The sequence below is a fragment of the Ceratotherium simum genome, chromosome 15 (genome assembly GCF_057802395.1).
Source record: "Ceratotherium simum simum isolate JZ-2026a chromosome 15, ASM5780239v1, whole genome shotgun sequence".
NCBI lineage: Eukaryota > Metazoa > Chordata > Mammalia > Perissodactyla > Rhinocerotidae > Ceratotherium > Ceratotherium simum.
The window spans coordinates 16,611,710-16,637,134 of NC_141914.1; the positions used below are offsets into that span (position 1 = coordinate 16,611,710).

At 43.4% G+C, this 25,425-nt stretch overlaps 1 protein-coding gene across 3 annotated transcripts; it reads left to right on the top strand.

The window, feature by feature from the left end:
* The first annotated feature begins 667 nt into the window (after window positions 1-667).
* On the top strand, window positions 668-19,758 carry TIGIT (T cell immunoreceptor with Ig and ITIM domains). Of its 3 annotated transcripts, XM_087439625.1 has the most exons (5): window positions 668-871; window positions 1,605-1,754; window positions 2,782-3,111; window positions 5,280-5,383; window positions 17,424-19,758. In XM_087439625.1, the coding sequence occupies exons 2-5, from the start codon at window positions 1,691-1,693 to the stop codon at window positions 17,655-17,657; spliced, it is 732 nt and encodes a 243-aa protein (XP_087295751.1). In that variant the 5' UTR covers window positions 668-871; window positions 1,605-1,690; the 3' UTR covers window positions 17,658-19,758. The 3 variants fall into 3 exon arrangements, with proteins under 3 accessions (XP_087295751.1, XP_004436672.1, XP_087295752.1); XM_004436615.3 differs by having other exon boundaries at window positions 668-1,754; XM_087439626.1 differs by having other exon boundaries at window positions 668-1,754; window positions 17,427-19,758.
* The last annotated feature ends 5,667 nt before the right edge of the window (window positions 19,759-25,425 follow it).

Below are 25,425 nucleotides of genomic sequence, written 5' to 3' on the forward strand. Positions count from 1 at the left end.
CCTTCTCACTCTGCATTCCAACCTCTCCGGGGGCGGGGGGGGCGGTCTCTGTCTTATTTTCACAGCTGGGAAGGCAAAAGAATTTCCCATAGTCCACTGAAGTCCTTGGCAGCCTTTGTCTGTGAGGTCCTCAGAGTCACCTCACAGAGGGAGTTTGAACTAACAATAGTCAGCAGCCCCACTCCAAATTCTCCCCATTTACATTCGCTTTGAGCCAGTTTCAGCCAACAAGCCCCATGGCTCACAAACTTATTAAAAAGCCTCAGGTCATAGACATTCCTTTCACGCGTTGAGTCTGATTTTCTGAGGCAGCTCTCACCACAAGAGGCTTTGGAACACCTGCCCACTGCTGGATGGCTCCACTGTGAGGTGGCTTTGCTATGGCAGATGGTGGATGGGGGTGAGGGGACACAGGGCAGGCTCTTCTGGATGCCTTGAGCAGCCGTGTACCCTTCTCTCCCCTGCTTCCCGTCTCCCTGCTCCTTCAGCCCTCTGTGGACCTGCAGGGGTCAGGGGTCTCCTTGCCCCCTTGGCCACAAGACAGCCCACCACCAGGAGGCGCCAGTCCACGAGGCAGAGAGTGGGAGCACTTGGCTGAGGTCATAGCCTTGCAGCTGCAGGATGTTGCACTTGATTAGAGGCGGGGAAGAGGAGGGAGAAGACAGTTGTGATATCCCGGAAGCTCACCCACCACTGCTGAGCCAGAGGGAAGACTTTGGATAGGCGGAATCTCAAAGACACTGCTGAGAGATTGGGCTCTGCCCTGAGAGAACCCTAGGTGGTGTTTCCTGGGGACAAGTCTCAGGCCTGTGGAAAGAGCAACCACTCTCAGCCCCCTTTGTCCAGTGCTGGGATCTCTGCCGGGTCACAGGTTTCTGACTGGAACCGGTGGAGTTGGCTGTGGGCTGGTGTGGGTCTTACAGGACGAGGGGAGGGCTGGGCTGTGAAAGGACTGGAGGAGCCTGGGGAGTGTCTTACATTCTAGGCCAGCACTTCTTCCCCATTTACAGGCAAATGGATTCCCTTCCCCAGCACCTACAGCCACCCAGCAGCCTCAAGGCCAGCCAGAGCTGCCTAGCCTACAACCTCAAAAGTCGGGGGAGAAAAAATATGGTGGCTCCTTTTAGAGCTTTTAAGTGGAAATATGAGTCAGCTGCTGACTGATCACAGAGGTCACCCTGCACTGCAGGGGCTCAGAGTGGCCCTGGGAGCTCTCAGTCCAGACCTGCCCCTCACAGCTGTGCTGCTCAGCTCTGGCTGTGGCCACTGCTGAGTGGGTGGCCATACCAGCGAGCCCGGTGAACCCCGTGGGTAACAGGTTCTTCAGCATCTTGAGCATTACACAGATGCCCTTGAGCTCGTTAGATAAAGGCTGATAAAAAAAAAAAAGTGCATTGTGACAGAACTTAAAAACAGTAGATTGACTAATAGTAATCCAAAGACCAGTGTACCTCTAACCACATTTTTGTTTATTTTTTGATGTGTTCCTTCATGGTCTTTCTTGTGGCTCGCTCTATGCAGTTTACGTACTTGTCGAGAGTTTTATCTGTCTGCGACATTGTTTTTGCTGAACTCGGTTTTTCCGAGACCCTCTCTCCTCATAGGCTCAGTTTCACCACCATCTGCAGTCGGCCAGTTTCGGTGGCAGAAGAGGCCACATTTGCTTCCTGTAGGCCCTCTGGGCAGAAGCATGCAGTGGTGTCTCCTCCTGATCTGGGCCCAGGGGCTGAGGCAGGCCCCCCTCCCCGCCTCAGGTAAGGCCTGGAACTGGAGAAGGAGGAAGAGCAGGGAGGAGGAGAGGGCTGGCTGGGAATGAATGCCACATTTTTCTTGGGGAAGGAAACACAGTTTTCAGAGTCCTGTGTCCCCTTGTGTGAGAAAAGGTGATCTCTGAGAAGAAGGAGCAGTTCTGTTTCAGGCAGCAGATAAGCTAACCCTTGGGGTTAGGTGTTCCTGACCAGCCAACCCGAGAAAGGAAGCAGGCGCAGAAAAAGGGACTGAGGAGGAGGAATGATCAGTTTGCCTGTAGAAGTTCATTCCTGCTGCACTGTCCTTTCTTCTGTCCTTGAGGAAGCTTCTAGAAAAACATTGTATGTTTTCTGTGGGTCAAAAATGTCTTCTTCACAGATTCCAGAGATTCTACCGTTATAGACTGAAATTATGTTAAATCGGTTTCCTTCTATATTAAAACTCATAGACAAATGTTTCTGAGGGGGGCACAAATATTTAAAAACTATAGTATAATTTAGTATTTGTTGCTTTCTGAACCGTCTGAGGGTGTGCCCACGGGTGCCGGGGGTGATCAGCACTGAGGAGGGTGGTTTTGCCTGGAAGAAACTGAGTTTGTCTCCAAGCCTCCTTTTTTTGGATTTTGTGGCTTTCCTGAAGGTTTTTCCAGGTGCCCCAAATGACAGTCAACCAAACAGCCAGGTTTTATTTCAAAGGATAATGTGCCCAGCATAGGACCAGCTGCTGGAAGTACAATAAAACAGACGTGGTGGCTGATAAGGGCTTATGTTCTAGATAGGGAAACAAAAATAAAGTATACGGAAATAGTCAATGAGCTCGTCGTGAAACTATATTACAGCAGAATACCCTTAGAGGGTGAAGGGCTACGTTGTGTAGCAATTATAGCCTACCTGGGAGAGTGACAGGATGGACTGGAGAGACTATCACTCCAAATACCAATTCTGGCCTCAAAGCCCCTTGGAATTTCTACGGGAACATTCAAGGCCAGCTGTGTGTGACCCAGGACTCATGCGTGCTTTTTCCCTTCCCTAGGAGCTGTGACAGGCAGAATAGTAACAGTGGGGAACATTTCTGCAGAGGAGGGTGGCTCTGTTACCTTACAGTGTCAGCTCTCCTCCACTGCTGCCAAAGTGACTCAGGTCAACTGGGAGCAGCGGGACCATCTTCTGGCCGTGCATCATTCTAGCTTCGGGTGGCACATCTACCCAGCCTTCAAGGAGCGAGTGGCCCCGGGCCCCAACCTGAGCCTCACCCTCCAGTCACTGACCGTGAACGACACAGGGGAGTACTTCTGCATCTATTACACCTACCCTGACGGGATTTACAAAGGGACACTCTTTCTGGAGGTCCTGCAAAGCTCAGGTATGCCCTCTGGAGCAGGGTGGCTGAGGAACCTCATCCTCTAGGGTAGAAAATGCGTTCCTCCCAAACACTCTGCAGAGCAGTGTCTCTCAACACTGGTTCACATTCGAATCATCTGGGAGCTTTTAAATGATCCTGATGCTGGTGCCCCATCCCAGACCAATTCAGTCAGAATCTCTAGGGGCAGAGCCCAGGTGTGATAGGTTCTAAAAGCATCCTCAGGGATCCAGGGATTCAAATGTGCAGCCAGGATTGAGAACCACTGTCTTGGGTAAGGAGCACATCTTATGTACATTTGTGAGGAAGACCGGTTGTTAAGGTCATTTGGGAAGGGTTCCCATTCATTGGTTTAGTATCAATCATGCAAATTAGAATTAGCCCTTAAGTTGATCAAGGATTAGAGCACAGTGTACAGTGTGTAAATGTCCAATAATTTACATTTATGTGGGACTTCATAGTTTCCAAAATGCTGTCACATTCATTATCCACCTGGACACTTAAACCAGTTCTTTGGAAGGTGGGAAGGATTATTATCATACCTTAGAGACAGCACAGCAGAGTGCCGATGGGCTCAGACCAATGCCAGACAGCCTGGGTCCCCATCCTGGTGCTGCTGTTGACCTCACACAAGATTACTTAGCATTTCTCATCAGTTTTCTCATCTGTGAAATGAGGGCTGATGTAAGACCTGATGAGGTGCTAAAGTAGAACTGAATTACTCACTACAAGAAAATGCCCTTCCCTCAGTGCCTGGAACGTGGTAAGCACTAAGTAAGCAAGTTTTAGCTGTGAATCCGATTCCCATTTGACTGTTGGATGGAGGTGGAAGTTGAAGCTTGGAGGTGCTCAGAGCGGTAGGGCTGATTTTAATGCCAGTGCTCTGGTTCCACTAAACCATGCCCTCAGAACTATCAGTTGTGTTGGAGATCAAGTTTTATGAGTTAGCAAAATATGTGCAAACTGGGAAGATAAAAGGTTACCTTAGAGTTTCTTTTCAAAGGCTACCTCTTGGCAGGCTCCCACCAAGGCCCATGCAGGGTGCAGCAAGAACCTTTTCTGGTTCTATGGACAGCCCTCTGCAGCTCCTCTGACCCCCTGCAGCTGTGTTCTCTATGACCCCATTGCCCCCTGTCTGCCTTCTTCCCACCTGTGGCCAAAGTGGAGGACTGCGTCCTCAGGGCAGGAGGAACACATTCTGGGGAATTGGGGCTCCCCTTCCTCTCCTGGTACTGTGTGGGTGCTGTGGGCACTGCCCTTATCCTGAGTGACTGCATCTCTTAGCCACCTTTCTGGCAATCTAAGCCTTTGGTTAGAGGGAAGAGGGCCTGGCCTCGGCTACATCCATCTCCTTTCAAGACTTTCCTGAACACCTGGGTTCTGCCCAAGCTCCTGGGAAGGAGGTGGGATGGGATGAAGCAGCCTGGGAACCTTACACCTACAGCACAGCACAGATCTGGGCAATTGTCCCGTTTCTCTCACACTCTTGTTGAATCAAATATCACTCATCTCTTCAAAATGCCCTTCCTGCCTCTTCCTCTTTCCAGTTACATTTTATGTCCTAATAGAAATTCCCTTGTTCATGCTTTAGTTCACGTCACAAATATTTGTTAAGCCCCTGCTGTGTGCCAGGCTCTGGGAAAACAGCCAAGGATAAAGCCTAGAACCTTCCTCCCTCCAGGGTCTCACAGCCTCACTGGGATAAGTGTGACAGGCCTAAGGTGAAAGGTTATATGGTTTTTTCTTTTTTGTATTTTAACATTAATTTTATTTTAAACTTTTTTTTACTAGCATGATTATAAATATGAAGTTTAATAAAAGAAAGAGTTCATTTTCTGGGTTTTTTCCTGGACGTTATTATTTGTTTCATTTCATGATTTTTACTGAAACTGGTTTTGTTGAATAGAGGAAGGGAGTGTTAACAATGGGTCTGCTCTGGTGTGAAATGTGTGAGGCGCGCCTCTGCTTGAGAGATTGGTCACTGATTTCATGGTGGGCCAGGCAGAAGGTCTGCTGTCCAAGGAGCTGGGCTTTAGGACTCCAGTCCTGTGGTTAGAGAAAGGCCTGGCCGATCCCCACCTCTGTGCCCTGACGCTGAGGCTTCCCTGGGGAATGGCTGCCCTGTGCTTCTGGCCTCTGCCCACTCACCTCTGTTTTTGTCCTCCTTCTAGTGGCTGAGCACAGCACTGGGATCCAGATCCCGTTGCTTGGAGCCATGGCCGCAGTGGTGGCGGTCATCTGCACAGCAGTCCTTGTGGTCTCACTGGCCAGAAAGGTAATGACTCTGGCTGCGCATCTCAGGCATGGGCAGCCCACCCCTGCCACCCTGGTCCTTTCAGGTCCCCTTTCTGTCAGGCCTAGATGTGATCCCCCCACTGCTCTTTGTGCCTTTCTCATGGTCCTTGCTCTGCCTCCTAGTGAAGCTGTTTATGCTGTTCTCTTGTCCTCTCCCTGGTCTGAAAGCTCCTGAAAGGTTGGACCTGTATCCTCCCCATCTTGCCGTCACCTACAGTTCCCAGTTCTTGCCTGTCCCTTAAGCCACTCCCCTGAGACTTTGACTTATCTACTATGAGTTTGATGCCTCTTGGGTATCTGCTCCTATGCTAGGGATTTTTATACATCAGCTCATTCAATTTTAGCAACGCTTCAGGAGTGCTGGGCTACCCGGCACTTTTGCAGGATGAGAAATAAACACTACAAAAATTTAGGGGTAAAAGGTGCATAGCAACAACAGTAGGATGTAAATCCTCTGTTATTTTAGCTTAACAGGTCACATGGCTGAAAGGGTCCTGGATGGGGAACTGGAAGATTTAGTCTCTAACCTCAGCGTTGGGTGTGTGATCATAGGGAAGTTGATAATATTCCAGGTCTCCATTTCTTCATGTACAAAATGGTGATTATGATTCTGCTTGCTTTGTATTGCAGAGTTGTGATGAACAGGTGGCATGTTGCATGTGAAAGCTTTGTTAACAATGCAGAAATATATCAACGTCCTTGTGTCATAGACTGGTAGCTGTTGATTAGGATGAGTGAAAGAATCTCCCCTCCTTGTTTTGTCTGCCCTCTTGGGCCTTTTAAGCCATCCCAGGTTGCCTTAATTCACGTCACCAAACAAACATTCTGGGGGATGCAAGCCTGTGATTCCCAACATTGTTTTCCACCTCATCCTAGATCTGTCTCCCTGGTTCCTGATGCACTGTCCCTCCAGCTCTGGTTCCACTCAAGTAACAACTCATCTCTGTAGCCCTGATATTACTCTCTCTGCACTATGTACTTGGGGCTGTTATTACTGAAATATGTGGCTTTACAGCTACCACCTTTTTTTTTTTCCTATTTGTTTTGCCTGTTTTTTTCCTCCTATTCTTTCTTGCCACCTTTTTTTAAATATAGTTATTTTTAAAATTTTATTTATTTCTTTATTGAGGTCACATTGGTTTATAACGTATAAATTTCAGATGTACATCATTGTATTTCAACTTCTGTATAGTCTGCATGGTGTTCACCACCAAAAGTCTAGTTGCCATCTGTCACCGTATATATGTGCCCCTTTATCCCTTTTTCCCTCCTCCTGGTAACCAACAATCTGGTTTCTGTATCTATGTGTTTGTTTGTTTGTTTATCTTCCACATATGAGTGAAGTCATATGGTATTTATCTTTCTCAGTCTGACTTATTTCACTTAGCGTAATACCCTCAAGGTCCATCCATGTTTCTTGCCATCTTTTGAATTAAGTACTTTTTATTATTAAAAAGATTTATTTGGTAGTTATACATTTTTCCTTGTTATTCTTTTAGTGGTTACACTAGAGATTACAAAATATGCCTGTGACTTATTAAAGTCTAATATATATTAGTACTTTAATGATTTCTTGGATTATGCATGAACCTTAGAACACATTAACTCTTTTTACTTACCTCCTCAACTTTTGCTATTATTGCCAGTATTTTAGTTCTTTCCACATTTTAAACCCCAAAAGAAATTATTCTTGTTTTGTGAGTCAGAATTCACTTAGATTTACCCTGTTGCTCTTCATTTCTTCTTGCATGTCCTCTCGTACAACTAGGGTCATTTTCCTCCTGCCTAAAGAATATTCTTTAATATTTCCTTTTGTGCAAGTATGCTGGGGATGAATTATCTTGGTTTTTGTTTGTCTGAAAATCTCTGTATTTTTCCTTAGTGTGAAAACGGTGTATTTGTTTTGCTGGATATGGAATTCCATGATGGCAGTTACTATCTTTCAGCACACGGAACATACGATTCCTTTGTCTCTGGCTTCCTCTATTTCTGTTGAGAAACTGTGTGAGAGGCTTATTTTTGCTTCTTTGAAGTTATGTTTTTTTCTTGTGGTTCTTTAAAAAATTTCTTTCTCTGGTGTTCAGCAATTGTTCAGTGATATAATTAGATATAACTGTCTTTGTATTTATTCTGTTGGGGTTTGGCGAGCTTTTTGAACTTGTGGCTTAATGTCTTTTGTTGGTTTTAGATCATTCCAGGCTATTGTCTCTTCATATATTACATCTTCATCCTTGTTTTCCTCTTCTTCTGGAATTCTAATTACAGGTATTTTCAACATTTTGACTTTTCCCCATGTCTCTTCTTATCCTCTTTTTTTGTATTTTCCATCCACTTGTCTCATCAAATTTTAGAGTGGATGTTTTCTTTTGATATACCTTCCAGTTTACGAAGTATCTTCTTTGATGTCTCTAATCTTCTGTTAAACCCATCCATTAACTTCTTAATTTCAGTTATTGTATTTTTCAGATCTGGGACTTCCATTTTGTTCTTTGTTTGAATAGTTTACAGTCCTCCAAAATTCTCAATCTTGTCTTTTAATTCTTTGAAAATATTAATTATAGTTATCTTGAAGTTTGTGCCTGATAATCCTATTAATTGGGTCCTCTGTGTGTCTTTTAATGTTGGTATTTTTGCTCCTATCTTGTCTTCTTGACCATCTGGTTACTTTTCATTGAGTGCTGTATATTCTACATGGAAACCTATGAGGCTCTAGATAATATCATTTTCCTCCAGAGAGGATTCCTTTTTGCTTCTATCAGGTGACTACTCTGGAGGCACCATCATTCCCAAGTCACCTTAATTAAATCAGTAGTGAGAGGATGTAAAGCTGGACTTAATTTCTAGTACTTCCTTACTCATAGAGTGTAGTCCTTTGGGGACTCAACTAAAAGCCAGTGGTGTTTGCCGAAGTCTCCTCTCCTTGGTGGTTTCCAAACTCCAAATTTTGTCCATCCAGCCATAAGCTCTGTGTTATCTGCTGTATTAGCCTCTCAGCCATAACTTTCAGGCAATTGCCTCCCAGAGAAAATGTCCCCAAATGCTCATCTCATCTCTCTGGGCTTCCTTCTTTTGGATCTTGCTGCCCAGCCCACAAATTCCTCACTGATTTTGTAGATCTCTGATTACTACAAATAGCTGTTTCTAACATTTGCTTCAACTTTTTAGCTGTTCTCGGTGGAAGTGTTGGTTCAAAGCAACATATTCAATCATAATTCTAGCAGAAGCAGAACTCCTTGATGTTGTATTTCTTATCAGCTTTCAAAGGTTGACTTTTACAAGCAGGGCAGGCTTAGCTAGCCCGTCCACTCTGTACCTTGGGCTATATTGAGTCAAGACCCCCCCACCTGAGTTCTAGTCCCACTATGCCTGATTCCTGACCAGCCACTTAGCCTGCATCTGGCTGGGTCACTGCCAGTCCCAGAGAGGGGGTGAAGATTTGGACAGCTTTGTGTTCTTAGGCACTGGTTCCATCTTGCTTGCTGATTGTGAGTTCTTGCCCTCTTTCTCTCTTTCTCCCTCTTCTAGAAATAGAGCATCCTTTGATTTTCTCTTCTTTCTTATTTAACATCTATTTGACTTTTTAAACTCTTGTCACTCCCCTAAAGACCATAGAGACCTGTTTCCCTCTCCAGGCCTCAAAGTTAGGATAAATTACACAAACTAGAATTGCTTAATAAGAAAGTGCCATTGTCATGTTCTTCTGCGTAGACCTCATGGTACTTGCATTTTAAACAGTTGGAATTCTATATCCCTGCCTTGATCCCTTTGTGTATATTTTCCTACTGTTAATTCTGCTTGTGGAATTCTACTTTTCCTGCATACTCATATCTGTTCTCAGTGACTAATCTTGAACTTTTAGCCTAATACTTTACATCTTAAATTCTCTTCGTTTTCTGTGTAGATAAACCTATTTTGTTTTCCTTAACTACCATCAATAACAAGGGTATTTATGTAACAATAACATGCTCTGTTTGACACACATTCTATCTTTAGCCAGATCTACAAATGAAGAGAGTCCAAGAACCCTTACTCTAACTTTATTTCACTGAGAACAGATTGGAGCGAGGATGGGGAAACGTATTTTGGTAACAGAGCCAAAGTCATGTTCCCTTCTGTGAGTTATAAATTTCCCAGGTCTTCTCCAGTCATGGGTCTAACAGTTCTTGAAGCACCTGTTGGATCTTGCTAATATGGTCCAGAGAGAATTAAAGAGATCCTCCAGATAGTAGGAAAGCTCACGTGATAGGTGAAAGCTACATACGGTCTTACACCAGCAGATGACTCCTCGGTCCACCAACTCACCTGCAAAAATCTCTGTTGTCACATGGTTCAAACCCTCACTTCTTGGTTTACGAGGCAAATGTTGAGACTGATGACCTACCTGGTTCATAGACATGTGGCCACTTATTCTTTATCATTCAACAGACATGGTTGAACAGTGTGCTGGAGATCCAGCAGTGGCTGAGATGTGGCTCATGCTATGGAAGAAGCCAATGACCCATAGTATTTTCATTTTTGTCTTGGCTATCACAGTAGACATGATTAGGAAATGAAACCACTGGGGGAAATGAGGATAAGAGAAGTGATTGACTAGAGGGGAGATGTGAAGAGAATGACGATTGCTTTCTGAGCTTGGAAGGGAGCAGCTATCATGTTTGGTGAACAGATGTCCTCTGTTGTCACCAGTGTTCTACGGTTCTGGAATGGAAGTATGGAAGGCTCTTTAGAAGCAGCAGAACAAATTTTCTTATTAAGGATTAAGACTGGTTAATTTTCATGCCAGTAACCCAGACTAACTTTGGTCATTTTGTATAGGAGATGGGGAAAAGGTGAAAAGAGAGAGTCCAGTAGCTATCAAGTCCTGTGGCTCCCCTTCTATAATGTTTTATTCACCAGCCCCCTCTTTGACATTTCCACTGCTGCCTGTCTAATTTCAGGCCCTCTGCTTCTTTCATGTACTTTGGCTATAGTCTCCCATCTTCTCTCTCTCCTTGCTCAAATGCGTTTTATAGTCGTGTCATTCAAGGTCCAGCAGGGAACACAAAGTACTCTCAAGTTGGGTAGTTTGAGGACAGTTCAATAAGGAGATTTACAAAGGACTGGGCAGCATATAAGAAAACCATAAGGGGGAGTGTAGCAGTGTGTTGTTACCACTCCTAGTTCTTTCAGTGAAAGGGGAAAGGGTGATTACCAGAACCTGGAAAGAGAGAGTTGTATGGAGGGGACCACCTTGAGAAGCGCTTTAATCTTGGATGGAAGGTCACAGCCAGTCCACAGCCACCTTGCAGAGAGCATGCCGAGGGAATATATACCCTCACCTCACTCCCCTTCTCTCCATTCTCCTACTGTTGCTCTGCATTGGCTGAATCCAAACTCAAGCCAGAGAGCAAGGGAACCCACTGATGAAGTACATATAGTTCAGTTTTCTTAGGGCACAGAATACGATGCACTAGGTTGGAGAGTAGAGTTGACGGGTGAACGAATAATATCCACACCAGTACTGTTCATAGACCTGGAACCTGGGCAAGAGGTCTTGACTTTCCATTGGGGTGCTGGCCTCAGCTTACTCTCATGTATTCTTAATCTCTTGATTATATATATAAGCAATACTCTGTTCATCTATATTTCTCCTAGGAACACTTGCTTTATTAGCCATCTTAATATACCCATGGGTCAGGCTTCCTTGGCTGCCATTGCGTTAATTACATCTACTTTGTTTCTTACATGCTGCCACCTGCCCTTGTATCATTTTGGGATCTCCACATCCCTGTTGCTACTAGAGATCCAGTTCCATAAAAGCATTTCCTACTTCAGCTCCAGCCTACAGAGGAGAGAAACCACCGAGCTTCTCAATGATGCTGGTGTCCCCTCATCAACCCATTCCTTTCCACCATAGCATGTCCTCTGGATCTTCCCTAGAAACATAATCAACGTTGGATTTTTAAAATTATATAGTACAAGGATTGGCAAAGTTTCTCTATAAAGGGCCAGGTAGTAAGTCTTTTAGGCTTTGTGGGGCACCCAGTCTTTGTTGCAACAGTTCAACTGTGCCATTGTAGCATAAAAGCACCATAGACAATATATAAATGAATGAGTATGGCTGTGTTCCAATAAACCTTTATAACACTGAAATTTGAATTTCATGTAATTTTCACGTGTCATATAATTTTCATATGTCATTCTTCTTTTGAATTTTTTTAACCGCTTAAAAATATAAAAACCATTTTTAGCTCATGGGCATTACAAAAATCCATGGTGGGCCAGATTTGACCCATGGGCCTTAGTTTGCCAATCCCTGATTTAGTAGTTATATCAGGAAAAATTCTGGTTTTTCCCTTTTCTCTATTCTTAACACTGCACAGAACACTTCTCACACCAGATGTGTGGGTTTATTCCCACACTGACCAATTCTCCTCCATCATCTGGGTGTCCTACAATCAATTCAGTTTTGACACTATCTACTTGGAAATCTCACAAGTTAAGGGCTCAGTCCTACAAGACCACTCTCATTTCAGACGCCAATTGCAAATCCCAGGTTGTCACCTGTACTTCTGACTGACTGGCTATAAATTGAGTTTCCCATAACCCCCTCCTTGGATTTGATAATTTGCTAAGACAGCTCATAGAACTTAGGGGAACACTTAGTTACATTTACTGGTTTGTTGTATAATAAAGAATACAGATGACTAGCCAGATGAAGGAGATACATAGAGTGAGGTCTCGAAGGATCCAATGCACAGGAGCCTCTGTCCCCATGGAGTTGGGGTGTGCCACCCTCCTGGCATGTGGATGTGTTCAGCAACATGGAAGCTCTCTGAACCCCATACTTTTAGGTTTTTTATGGAGACTTTGCCATGTAGGCATAATTGATTATTATGCTATTTTCCAGCTCCCTTCCCTCTCTGGAGAATGGGGGATAGGATTGAAAATTCCAAGCTTCTAATCATGGTTTGGTCTTTCTAGTAACCAGTCTCCATTAAGGAGTCCACCAAAAGTTGCCTCATTAGAACGAGAAACACCCCTATCACCCAGAAAATTCAAAGGGATTTAGGAGCCCTGTGTAAGACATTTCTATTACTCAGGAAATTATAGGGATTTAAGGAGGTCTGTGTCAGGAACTGGGGTTAAAGACCAAGTATTAGAAGGAACTGGGGGTAGAGACCACTATATATGTTTCTTATTATTTTACATGGGTCCATTATAGCATTCTCACTTCTCTGAGAGTTTTGTTTCTTTCTTCCGTAGTTTGCCAAAGCAGTGTTGGCCTCTTTATTGACAGCAGTATATTAGACTTGTCTCCTGGGGCCCTTGTGAGGGTGTTAAATCTTGAGTCATGGGATGTGTTCCAATATCAACAAATTATCCCTCATTCAGTCTCATATTCTTTTCACCCAGCCCTGACCCATCACCCTCAGGATTCACTCCCAAACATGCTTTCCCGGTTCCTGCCAGTACATGTTAGTCAGGTCCTAGTTATAAGCTCTTTCCTCCCTTAACATGCTTAGCATTCCCTCTGTTAGTGTAGGCTGCGATTTTACCCTAATTTTGGGGCCAATGGCCAGTAGAGGAGGTAGAGGTCCTGACAGGGCCCCATCTCCCATCTAGGAGGAGTGGGCCACTTCTGCAGCTCCGGATGATACAAGAGAAGCAGGTGGCTCAAGGCTCTCAAGTCCATCTACCCAGAGGTCCTCCTCCCAAGTCACAAAGATTCCTCCTTTCCTACCAAGACCCTGATTTTGGCATCGGAGACTTGCTCAGGCTTAGAATCCACCTTCTTTGTAGTTCTGACTCTCTTACAATTAGGTCCTGTGCCTGGTTTTCAGTGCTGGGGGTGAGGTTTCTTTAAATGCTTCCAAGGAGGAGCTTTGACTCTCACACTTGCTTTCAGATGCTGATAGATCTTGAGCCTGTCCGTCTTCTCTCCTCAGTGCATCAGTGGAATTTAGTAAAAGTCGCCCAATCCCACAGTCCTAATCATCACTATTTACCCCATACCTCTCAAATGTCAGAGATGTTGCACCAGCTCATGATCCCCTCTGTCTGTGTCCCATCCCACTTCACCACCAGTGGTGGGGTCAATATTCCCATCCAGCTGGTGAAGGATTCCCCTCCACAATCCCATCCTTAGGGTCTGCCTTCTAGGGCCTGTCCCAGGAGCAAGTGTTTTAGATCAGGTTTCCAGAAACAGAGCCTGACATGGGAATTCTGGTGAGAGGGATTTATCAGGACGGGCTGTCAGATGAAGGGTAGTGAAGGAAGCAGAGTAGGGCTAAGGGAAGAAAGCTCAGCTTGATGTGATCTCAGCTGGAGATGTGCCTGAAGCAAGAACTGTGTGTAAAGTTGGCCGCATCTCAAAGCAGGGAGCTGGCCTTTTGAAGCCCACCTCAGTCAGTCATTGACTGCTGGTTGCTCACCAAGGAGGGCTCAAGAGAAATTCTTCAGCGAAGGGGCAGCTAGGAGCTGTTCACAGCCTATACTCCCAGTGTCTGGGGAATGGGAGCACTGGCCAGGTAGAGAGAATCTGAGCAGAGCATCCGTAGCGTACTCTACAGACCCCGAGAGCCAGTAGCTGGCATTATTTAAGAGCATGGCCTTTGGAATCAGGCAGATCTAGGTTTGGATCCTGGGTCTACCGCTTGAGTAGCTTCGTCCCCTAATTTTGCTGAGCCTCAGCTTCCTCATCTGTAAAATGGGAATAATGATGGTGCTGCCCTCATAGGGTTGTGGGAAAACTTAAAAGTCAAATAATTCATGTAAGGCACTTGGTATTTTTCCAAGCATGTATTAATAACTATTATTTATTTCTTAAAATTAGCATAAATTTTATGTACTGTAGCACCTCATAATACCTGGTGATCAATAAATATTTATATTGCATGGATTTATTATGACTAAATGCATGAATATAATTTGCTAAGCAGCTATTGGGAAAAGTGCCGCAGGGACCTTCTGTGAGGGAAAGGAGACATGAGTATGTCCATCTCCAGGATAATGACTGCCAACTGTCTGTTTTCCTCACGTCCTCCCAGAGAGCAATGTTTGTCCTGGCAGGACCCAGCTGCAGTCGCCGTAGCTCCCTTTGGTCCTTTAGGACAACATCAGTGCCTTAATTCCAGACTTGTTTTTTACACTGATCACAATTACAGAGGGAGGGAATGAAAACGGAACAGCTGAGGGACCCACCTCAGGCATTTTTGTATTTCCCAGAGGACTTTTGGAAGCCAAATAGTCTTAAGATTCCAAGGCAAGGGTGGCCAGTCTAAGAATGGGAACAAGAACACACCAACACAAAAGGTCACAGTCAGTTCTTCGAGAAAGAATTGGATATTCATATTGCCAAAATGGATTGAGTTGCATCTAGGGATGTAGTCCTTTAAGCACAGCATTGTCCTGATCTCTGATAACCACCCTTTTCCTCATACCTACGGTAAGGTGCAGCCACATCTACTGAAAAGGCATGAATGGGACAGTGCATGTGGCATGACCTCCTGACTCATGTGTGTGCTTCTGGAACTGTGGCCTCTCTCTAGGCCCAGCTCCTCAGGGCCTGCAGTGTTTGCCACCCCTAGTTTTTGATATTTGTTTATGGTGCACATCCATGCGGCCCCATCCACCCTCCCTTCCAGCCTCCCTGCATACATGTGCGCACTGCTCAGCTTGACACTAGCCAATGGTGATGCTGCTGTTTCCTATCCTGGAAGAAGTCGGGGGGGGGGGGGCGCAGAATGAGGTTTGGTTTGTGCTTGTTGTTATTTTCCAAGCCTGTGTGTGATTCTTTGTGATTCTGTCATTCAGACCTATGGTAGGGGTGAGTGACATGCTTTAGAGCAGTCTCAGTAAGGCTAAGAGGGTGTCAGCTTTGCACTGGGTGTCATTAGGCATCTCTTCTGCCATCCTGCTTGCGCCTGCTGTTCTTCAATTTCCTTGCCTTAGCACAACCCTCACCTCTGATGCTCTCATATAGATGTGACGGCTGACTTCACATCCTTGATTGTCGCAAACAGATTTCGCTGTCTGTCCTATTGTCCCATAAGTGTAATTGCAGTTGTCTGACCAGGAGTTCCTACTTTGATTTAGAAAATCCTGTTCTTTTAGGTATGGAGCTGAGGAAGAGTGTGTGTGTGTGTGTGTGTGTGTGCACGCATTTCAGTCGTAAGACATATTTTGAGCATGTGTTATGGGCTCTGAGTTTACAAAGAGGAATACAGCTTGGATTCTTCCCTCAGGGAACTCAAAGTTTGGGGCCTGGAGAAGACAGAAGGGTAAATCAGTAAGTTTCAGACAGCACTGAATGTTACAACAGAGAACCTCTAGGACCATATTCTAGCACATAGGAAGAACATAATCTTCCTGGAAGGGTCAGAGAAGGCTTTTTGGACAATGTGCTGTGAAGCTGATTCTGGAGGAATGAGCAGATAACTTTTCAGGGAACTGTGGGGAAGGGACAATGGGTGTAGCATATACAAAATCGGGGAGGCAGGAAACAGTGCATGGCATTCAAGAAGGTGCAAGATGAGAGGCAACTTGACTGAGGAGAAAGAGCGTGGCCTGGAGTCAGACGAACCCAAGTCAGAACTGGATTCGTCCTTGGGCAAATGACTTCACCTGTCTGTGCCTACTACCTCATTCAAAAGTAGAAACTTCCGTAGTGTTGTTGCTGAGATTACATAAAGAAGCTAGCCCAGTGTGTGCTTATAGCAGATTCTCAATAAACGGTACCTCTCTGGCACCCAGGCCCTATACCAGAAGTTGGGGTGTTGGTTGAGGAAACACTATGGGAGATGAAGCTGGAAAGGTGAGTGTGCCCAAATCACAAAGGACATTTTGAGGGACATCACGCATAGTCTTCTGTGAGTAATGTAGTGAAATTAGGGACTTACTTCCCGGAAGAATGCACCCTTACACAATGTTTTTTATATCATTTAAGCAGTTTTACAAATCCCCTGCGGTCCACCTGTGGCACCTACAGGAGGTTAAGCACCCTCCTGTGGACAATGGGAGGCAGTGAAGGATTTTAGGCAGAGGCGTGGCATGATCCAACTTCCATTTTTGAAAAATCATTTTGCTGGTGGCCATGTGGAAGTTGGACCAGTGGTAAGAGGGAATCTAGAGGCAGGCAAGTGTGGAAGTACAGGTGAGAGATAAGACATGAAAGTAGGGGTGGAAAAGAGGGCAGAGATTTCAGAGCTAATTAGGAGTAAAATTAGATGGGATCTTATGACCAATTAAAGTTTAACATTAGCTTCCAGGTTTCTGGTCTGCTGGTGCCAGAAACCAGAAGGGAGAATGCAGGGGCAGGAGCAGTTTGTGGAGGAGGGAGCATGATGGTTTTGTGTGAGACGGGTTGAGCCTGGGCTTACTGAGGGTCATCAGGTGGTGATGCCCAGTTAGCAGGTGGACATCTGGGTCTGGAGTTCAAGGCAGAAGCCTGGTCTAATTTGGACAGAGATTTGGGACTCTTCCATGTACAGATGGTGGTAGATGTACATATGGATGAAGTGACTCAGAGAGTGTTGACTGTGAGAAAGCAGAGGGCAGAAATTTGGGGAGCCCCTGTATTTGGGGAGCTGATGTGTAAGCAGAGAAAAGAGAAGACTTGGCTGAAGGTGAAGGTGGGGATTCACAGGAGGAGGAGGAGTATCAGGAGAGAGTGATGTCGTTGGAGCCAGAGAAGGAGAACGTTTCAAAAAGGTAGAGGTCTACAGTCTCAGATGCAGTAAGGAGTAAGAGAGAACTGGGACTGAAAGTTGCTCACTAGGCTCAGTGACTAGAAGTCCCAGGGTGTGGGGCACACGGCCCGTGTAATAAGCGTAGTTTCAGTGGAGTGCTTGGTACCAAAATCTAGCTGTGACAAGGCTGAGAAACGAAAGATTAGGGAATCAGTGTTGGTAAGAACGTAAGTTTGCCTGCGTGTGTGTGTAAGAAAGGAAGAGGGAGATCATTCTAACTATCTGTCATGTTGGTGAGTAACTTTTGAATAACAACTCCATATACTCACTTTGTAGTTTGTTTGTTTTTAGAAGAAATCTCTCAGAATCCATTCTGTGGAAAATGGCATCAGAACACCATCAGAACAGGAGGAATGGAGTCCCAGTGCTCCATCATTCCCTGAAAGCAGTGTCCAGGCAGAAGCGGTGCCTGCCAGCCTCTGCAGAGAGCAGAGGGGAGAGGACTATGCCGAGCCGCACGACTACTTCAATGTCCTGAGTTACAGGAGCATCGGGAGCCTCCTCTTCCCAGCAGAGACCGGTTAGCTCCTAGAGGCGTCTTCTGGAGATACAGTCCTGTCTTTGCTATCACAGATGGAGAAAAAAGCATCTGCACTCTCCATCACTGCTTTGTGTGTGTGTGTGTGTGTGTGTGTGTGTGTGTGTGTGTCTTTACTTGAGTAAATGAATGTCATCCTCTTCTCTGTGTTTCTTCTACACTTCCCTTCCATTCCATTGTGGCAGACACGGGATGAGCAGCTTGTGTCTTGGTCATGAATGCAATGTTAAAAAAAAACTTGACCTGGTTTTGAATCTGGCAGTTTGAGCAGATTCTGTGGCTCTGAGAAACGAATTCCTCCTAGTAGCACTGGGCAGGGTTTTGGGCTACAGGGTTTTGTGGTGGAAAATGATTATGGTTTGACTGCAGACTCATCTCATTTCTCACTGTCATTTTTGTGAACATTCATACATTCAAGGCACTTTATGAATAAGGCATGGTACTAGCTTCAATGGGGAGATTCAAGGATGAGTAAACCATGCTCTTGGGTCTCAGGCACGTGAGAACTTACAGTTAAGTGGGGAGACAACATTTACATTAAAAGGTAATGAAGAGATAAGGATACAAGACACAGGCCTTTGGGAAGAGATGTCAGTTCAAGGTGAGGTGGTTGAGATATAGGCTTATCTGTGGTGAGGTGGCCTGTGAGGATGAAGGGAACAGTGAGGCTGGTCTGCTGAGAGCAGAAGTTCTCTCTAGGGGACTCGTAGAAACTAAAATTGGGAGCTAAAAGCCCCACAAGGAAGACCCTGGCACCAAGGGAACCAAAAAGACTTCAGATTTTATTTTCTGGACAAGCAATTCAAGTCTCCGTGTGTTGGATATCCTCAGAGTCCAGTGATGGTTTGATACAGAAGACTCTAGGCTCTTCCAGCCACAGAAATGGTGCGTGTCCACCAATAGTGCAGGAGCTGCATCTTAGCCCTTGGGCCATAATCCATCCACATTTTCTCTATCAATCTACCATTGAGCCTTTTAAGAAAGAGTCGGCTTTCCACTAAAAGAAAAACCTGGATTTTTAAGTCGAGACTTTTCCTAGGGAAAAAAAGAGAGTGATAGAGGGTTTAAAAAACGAACACCCTCAAACTGGCTTCTCTGAACCCTTAAATTCACGCCTGACCTCTTTGTGCAGGCGTTGGGCTGGCATCTGAGCTGCTCATTTCTGTTCAACTGGCATTTAGGCTTTTATTCTCCCACTACTTCTCTTAGAGGAATGAGGGGGGAGGTTGGTTTACAGGTGACTGGTTTTCTTTCATGGGCACAGGAACCGAGAGAGAAGGTGAAGCAAGCCTGTCTTTTGCCAATTGTTAAAATGAAACATTGCCCTGCTCCCTAAGAATTAGGCTGGTGGAGCCAGAAGACAATTCAACTCCTGCTCCTCTTTGGATTTTTATTTTTCTCACTTTTCTACCCAACAGGTATTTAGTTAGAGCAAGGAGCTGAAATCTGTCCAGAATGCCAAGTCCTTTGGAAGAGAGGTAGAGGCATGTAAAATGCTATTTCCCAAGGCAGTTCACAGCATTTTTCTTGCAAAACTAGTTCAAATTGGTTGGCAGTAGAACACAATTCACAAATTGGAAATGAGCTACAGTGTAATGACAATAAGAGAGTGGTGTTTTGATTTGGTGGAGAGATATATTGGGCCGAGGCTGGACTGAGAGTTGGGTGTTATTTAACATGATTATGGTAACTGGAAATGTTTACCAATACCATTTGGATGGTGATAAAAATACAAAAGGACCCATAGATATTGTAAATGTGTCAGGTTACTAAAGTGAATTTGAATTTGACAGGAAATAAATTTTAAAATGGAATTCACTGAACTAGATTTTCCTTGGAGGACCAAAGAAGAAAATCCCCTAAAAGCCAGATTCCTGGAGACACACGCAGTCCAGTATGGAAGCCACTCTTCGTGTGTAGCTATCAAGCACGTGAGATGTGTTTAGTCCAAATTGAGATGTGCTGTGCTGTAAGTGTGAAATACACACCAGACTTCAAAGACTTAATATGAATAATAAGAATGTAAACTATCACATTAGTAATTTAAAAATATTGATTATGTGTCAAAATGATAATCTTTTGGATATAGTGGGTTAAATAAAATATATTATTAAAATTAATTTCACCTGTTTCTTTTTACTTTCTTAATGTAGCTACTGGAAAATCTAAAATTGCGTATATGGTTCCCATTATGTTTTTACTGGCCTGTGCAGCTCTAGACCCAAGCCAAGCTGGTACCTGGGGTGGGGTGTCTATCTCTGACAGGTGGTCTCTGTCTCTTTCTGTTGCATTCAAAATAGGGTTTGAGGAAGCTTTGCCCTCTTATTATGTCTTTTGACAAATATTCAGTGAAGAATCACAGGGGAGATTGAAGTGGGGGACCACTGAGTGGAGACAGGAGCAGACCCTAAGCTCTCTTGGATCTCCTCTTGGATTCTCTGACAGGAGGAGGGGAGAATAAATGAATCAATGAATGAGTGTTCAGGGAGGAATAAATTTACTGATTTCCTACTCTTTATCAATCACTCCACATTGTAAGCCTGGGCATATAGAGTCTGATCTATAATCCAAAGAATTATACTAAACAAGAGAAATTTTGAGACATGAGGCTTTGAGGTAGATGGTCTTCACGAGTGGAGAGGACCTTCACATGCAATTTTATTTCATAACTTATCCCTTCTCACCTGGTGAGGCCCTGGAAATGAATCATCACACACTCAGGTTCATACAGATTCCATTAGTGCTGAGCTGGACAGGCAGGGCGGCTGTGTGTGCTGCACACGAATGGCAGCATTCTGGTGAGCATGCCACACCCCACACAGAGGAGGGAATCAGCAGCGTGGCTGTGGCTGTCGGCTGTGGGTGTGAGTTTTGTTCAGTCTTCTGGTTCTTTCCAGTTGTGCTTCATGGCTGTAGTTAGTAATCACCCACATCCACTTCAAAGCACACCTGCCAACAGGCCCAGGGGAGCCTTATGTGTGTGAGACCCTGAGCTTTCTGGAAGTCAGAATTATGTACCTTGATGTTTGAATTTTTTCCCATAAGGTAGAGTCTAGGACAATACTATCCAATAGAACTTTCTGTGATGATGGAAGTGTTCTATATCTGTGTTGTCCAATATGGCAGTCACTAGCCACATGTGGTTATTGAGCACTTGACATGTGGCTACTGTAACTGAGGAACTGAATTTTAAATTTTATTTAATTAACTTAAATTTAAAGGTAAATAATGACCTGTGACTGGTGGCTAGTATATTAGACATCACAATTCTAGTAATTGCCTTGCATATGGAGAAAATATAGAAAGGTGTGTTTATAAGCCATTGGATGGCTCTACAGATGTTACACATTTGAAAGGGCTACCTTTAGGAAGAAACATGGAGGTCCTCTTCTATTCTCCTGTGTCCTTCTTTGATCAAGACAAAGCATGAAGCCAAAAGCAGGCTGTGCATTTATCCATTTCAGACTCTTCCCAAAAGGTATCTGAGCTAGCCCAGTGGTCCAGTTCACATAAACAGGGCCAGGACTATCAAGAAGTTTGCAACGTATATGTTATGCAGGAATAGACTTGCATCACAGCACTTGCCCTGGACTACAGTCATTCCGACTTCAGGTCAGAATTCTGTGAAGAACATTCTAAAAGTTCTCCTCTGGGGTTAAAAGTAAGTCAGTCAGATTAATTTCACAGAGAACAAAAGAGAAGCAGCTATGGTGGTTTGTGGACTGGCAGTCAAGACACTTGCTCCAAGTGCTCAGGGCTGCCAGTTAGCTTCATGACATTGGATAAGCCACTCAACCTCTCAATCCTCACTGCAAATGCTTCCCTATTTGTAAAATGGTGATACTAATATCTACTTTATAACGTTCTTGGGAAGATGAAGTAAGATAATGTGGTTGAGTCTTTGTAAACTGTAAAATGCTGAATTAATGTTATTATTATTATGTTATGTCCCACAAGCATGTGTGTCTGGCACTGCTTATGATGCCACAGAGTTCCCCAGGGGGCATCAACACTTGTTGGGAGCAACCAAAGTATCTGGAATTATCAAACTCTTAAAAACTGGGATTTAAGGAATGCTAAGCGTTGCAGATATCCTTGGGGCCTCCAAGTTCTCTGTATTTAAAAATTTTATGTTTTACTTGAGATGATTATCTTTTAAAAAGTCAAACATATCTTGGATATCAATGACCTTCTTATGACAGAGTGCTGTCATGGTCTTCTGTCTCCATATTTGTGTTTATAATTAAGTTGATTTCAGGGCATGGAGGCTTAATTCATAAATGATTCATTTGCTCCAGCTGGGCAGAGCAGTGGAAGGTTTTGCAGGAGTAGTTGAAATACTAGGAAAGTGGTGGGAGAACTGTCTTCACTTTGTACACTGTCGTGTGGGGATGCTGCTCTCAGGAGGACACGTGCCGAAGCAAGCAGAATACCTCGCTGTGTGAGCAGTGACTTAGATTCAGCAAAGTGTCACCAATACATTAAATTAATGTTGTTATTTTAAACTGTTAATTTTTATAGTTTTATTTGTATTTACTTTTCATGTGTATTTTTTCTTTACTTTTATTTATTTTAGTTGTTTTATAATTCTGTTAGAGCTATAAGCATAATAGGTTTGCTAGGTTTTATGTTTGAGCCTATTTAAGAAAGATTATAATAAAAATAACTATACTTATATTAATTATTAATTTATTTATAAACATTATAATAAAAATAATCTCAGACCCATCCCATGGGGGGCAGTCTGTGAGAAGTATTTTTTTTCCCTTTATAAGGGTATATACATGACTCAAGTTTGAGAAACACTGGTGTGGTATACATATCATTGGATTTCAGAAAACTTGACTTCCAGCACTAGTTTATTAATTGTTTTATATTGAGAAAAATGCATACTTCTGACTCTCTGTTTCTATAAACTGGTGTAATAATAACTACTTCACAATGTTTCACTGGGTAATTGTGAGGATGGATAAAGTATATGAAGGAGAAACTTCATAAACTAAGTGCCATACGAATAGCCTATGTGCCATTTACTATTATTATAGCCCATCTCTATATAAACCACACCACAATGTTTCAACAGGCACAGAAGAGGCTTCAAGAGTTTGTGGATGAGCACAGAGAGATCAAAGACTCTAGGTGAAGTTGCCTGGCATCACTGAGATGTTGCTCAAGTTCACAGTAATCAACTACAGACAAATCATGCATCATGAAAACGTTTTCTTCCTCTTTATTTTCTATTTCCTAGAATATCAGGTGAACTTAGGGGTTCAGTGATTGAGTTGCAAGAAGTCAATATTTAAATTCATAGAGGTCATCATTCAGCCCAGCGTTCTCCTTAAGACCCTCTCCATCCCAAGCCCATTCCTAGGTAACTTTGAGTTCATCACACTGGTGGAAATGTCCATCCACACTCACCTCCTCCAACCAAAGCCTATCCTTGGAAGTCCCCAAACCAGACTGCTTATTCCTTGGATGCTTCCTTGACATATCCTGTTCATATGTCTTTCTGACAGTTTATCAACTCCTGTGGCACTGAGAGTTTGAATAGTACAATCTAGCTCTTAATTTTATATGAATCTTTATTTATAGTTGTTAGATTTTAAGGTTTACCAGGGCTGAAGCAATTTCCTCCCTTCTCTTCATACACTGCAGTGTTGAGTGAAATACAGATGCTTATTGAAGACTTAGCAAATCTAATTCAGTTGAGTCGACTTCAGGGACAAACAAGATGTAAGTTTTCTCTGTCACGTTAGTAATTTCTGTGAGAATGATAAGGTTAGAGAGCCCTTATGGGTAGAGTTGCATACCAGAAAGTCCTATGGAGCAAATAGGAGTCCCTTAGGGGTCTCCAAAGTCATCAAATGGGGACCTATTTTGAGCCACGAACTTTCCTTGGATACAAGGATAGCTGGGCATAGTGTCATATGGGATTGGTATTTCCACAGGAGGCAGATGGATACTGATTTGCACATAGGGAAGGAAAAAAACGGTGAATCAGTTTAGATAGCAGTAAATGAGCCATGTGATCATTTGTGAGGTTTGGACAGGAGAAGGAAAATGCCCAAATTTGCCTTACATTTCCCCAAAGTGATGTCAATATCATCAAGCCTGGAATTCTTGCTTCTTGTATCAAGAGGACTGATACGTTGAGAATATTTCTGGCCTTTCAGCCAGAATTTGGATGATCTCAGACTAGACCCAGACCACAATGTATGAAAGAATGTGGAGGATTGCCTGAAACAGAAACACTGTCACAATATAAAGAAGACACAATAGGAAACCAAGAGAAGAGTTTTTTTTTTTTTTTAATTATTCCTTCATATTCAAACTTCACAAACAGTGTGAACTTGTACAATACCTCGGAAAGTGAAACTTACAAAAAAAGTGCTGGTAACATTTAAAAAAAAACAACAAAAACCCCAAAAAACAAACATCATTCTTAGCAACATCAATTACTCTTCCACACAAAACAGAAACCTTGTAAAATTTATTTTCGTATTTTTTAAGGCGTAATACTTCCGTATAAAGTATATGCAAGAGATAAAACTTCACAGTATTCCAAAATGTCACAATAATAATAATAATATAATAGTATAATGAAGCGCTACAGTTAATTTTTCTTTTTTTGAATGTTTTTTTTCCTGTTTAAATAACAAATACAAGTCACAGGTAAATATACGTGAGAAAAATACGAGGCTAATATTAAATGGCAGGTAAGGATACTGTCACTGTAAGAAAAAACTGGCAGGATGTGTGTATTTAGTCTATATTTTAAAGCACTTGATAGAAAAGGCGTATGCAAGGTTTTTCAAAACAATTTTTTGTTTGTTTGTTTGATAACTGACAATGATTTAAGAGTATAATGAGGAAAAAAAAAAGGAACAAACTCCCTCTCAAAACTATTGACCTGCTCATCCCAAACCACGTATATATTGATGGATGGATGTGTGTATTTGTGTCTACATGGGTTTATAAGGTACACAGATGGATACAAGCAGTGTTCCATGCCCACCTGCAAAGATCGGAGGGTACAGTCTCTGCAGTCATTAAGCCCAGGTTTCTTTTGGGAAATGATTCTTTCAATTTAAAGCTCTTTCTTTCCTTGCCTCTCCCTTTTTCCAAAATCTTCCCCAATTCCCAGGTCTTCGGTCTGAAGAGACAATCTGGTTAGAAAAGTTGCCCTCCATTCAAAATTTACTGGGAAATAGAAACTGCATAAACAGTGACACCCACACAGACATTGAAAATACCACCTAGACAAATGAATCTGTTTGTGCGTGTGTGTGTGTGTGTACAGTAGCAATTGCAAAAAAGGGACCATATTCCTTTCCATACTAAGATACAATGTGATAAGAAACATTTCTGTGCAGGGAATAGGGTTTCTTCGAATCTTATCACAACACTGTGGCGGGAAAATCAGGAAATGGGTTCACCTTTCAGCAGTCACCACAGTAAACTTCATTGAGAACACGCATGCCCAGACGTCGAGTCTGTGCACATGCGTATGTTAACAGCTAGCCATTCAGCCAACAGGTAACAGAAAGACAGCAGATAGCAAAACACGTCAATAAGGTGCTCAAAGGAAAAAGTGGCACCCACTCCTCGAATGGATGGCCACATTAAGGTGCTTCAAAAAAGTTTTTTTTTTTTGTTTTTTTTCAGTTTTTATTTCAAACATTAAGAGAGTATTGATTTGCACACGGTAGTTCTGAGGCAGGCCAAGGGTTTTGAGATTTCTGACTTCTTCCATTG

Bases quoted from the DNA above. Each gene is read 5' to 3' on its own strand.
- TIGIT (XM_004436615.3), top strand. From the start codon at position 1,691: ATGCAGTGGTGTCTCCTCCTGATCTGGGCCCAGGGGCTGAGGCAGGCC. The intron at 3,112-5,279 runs GTATGCCCTCTG...TCCTCCTTCTAG, and splicing joins GGAGGTCCTGCAAAGCTCAG to TGGCTGAGCACAGCACTGGG. The intron at 5,384-17,423 runs GTAATGACTCTG...GTTTGTTTTTAG, and splicing joins TGGTCTCACTGGCCAGAAAG to AAGAAATCTCTCAGAATCCA.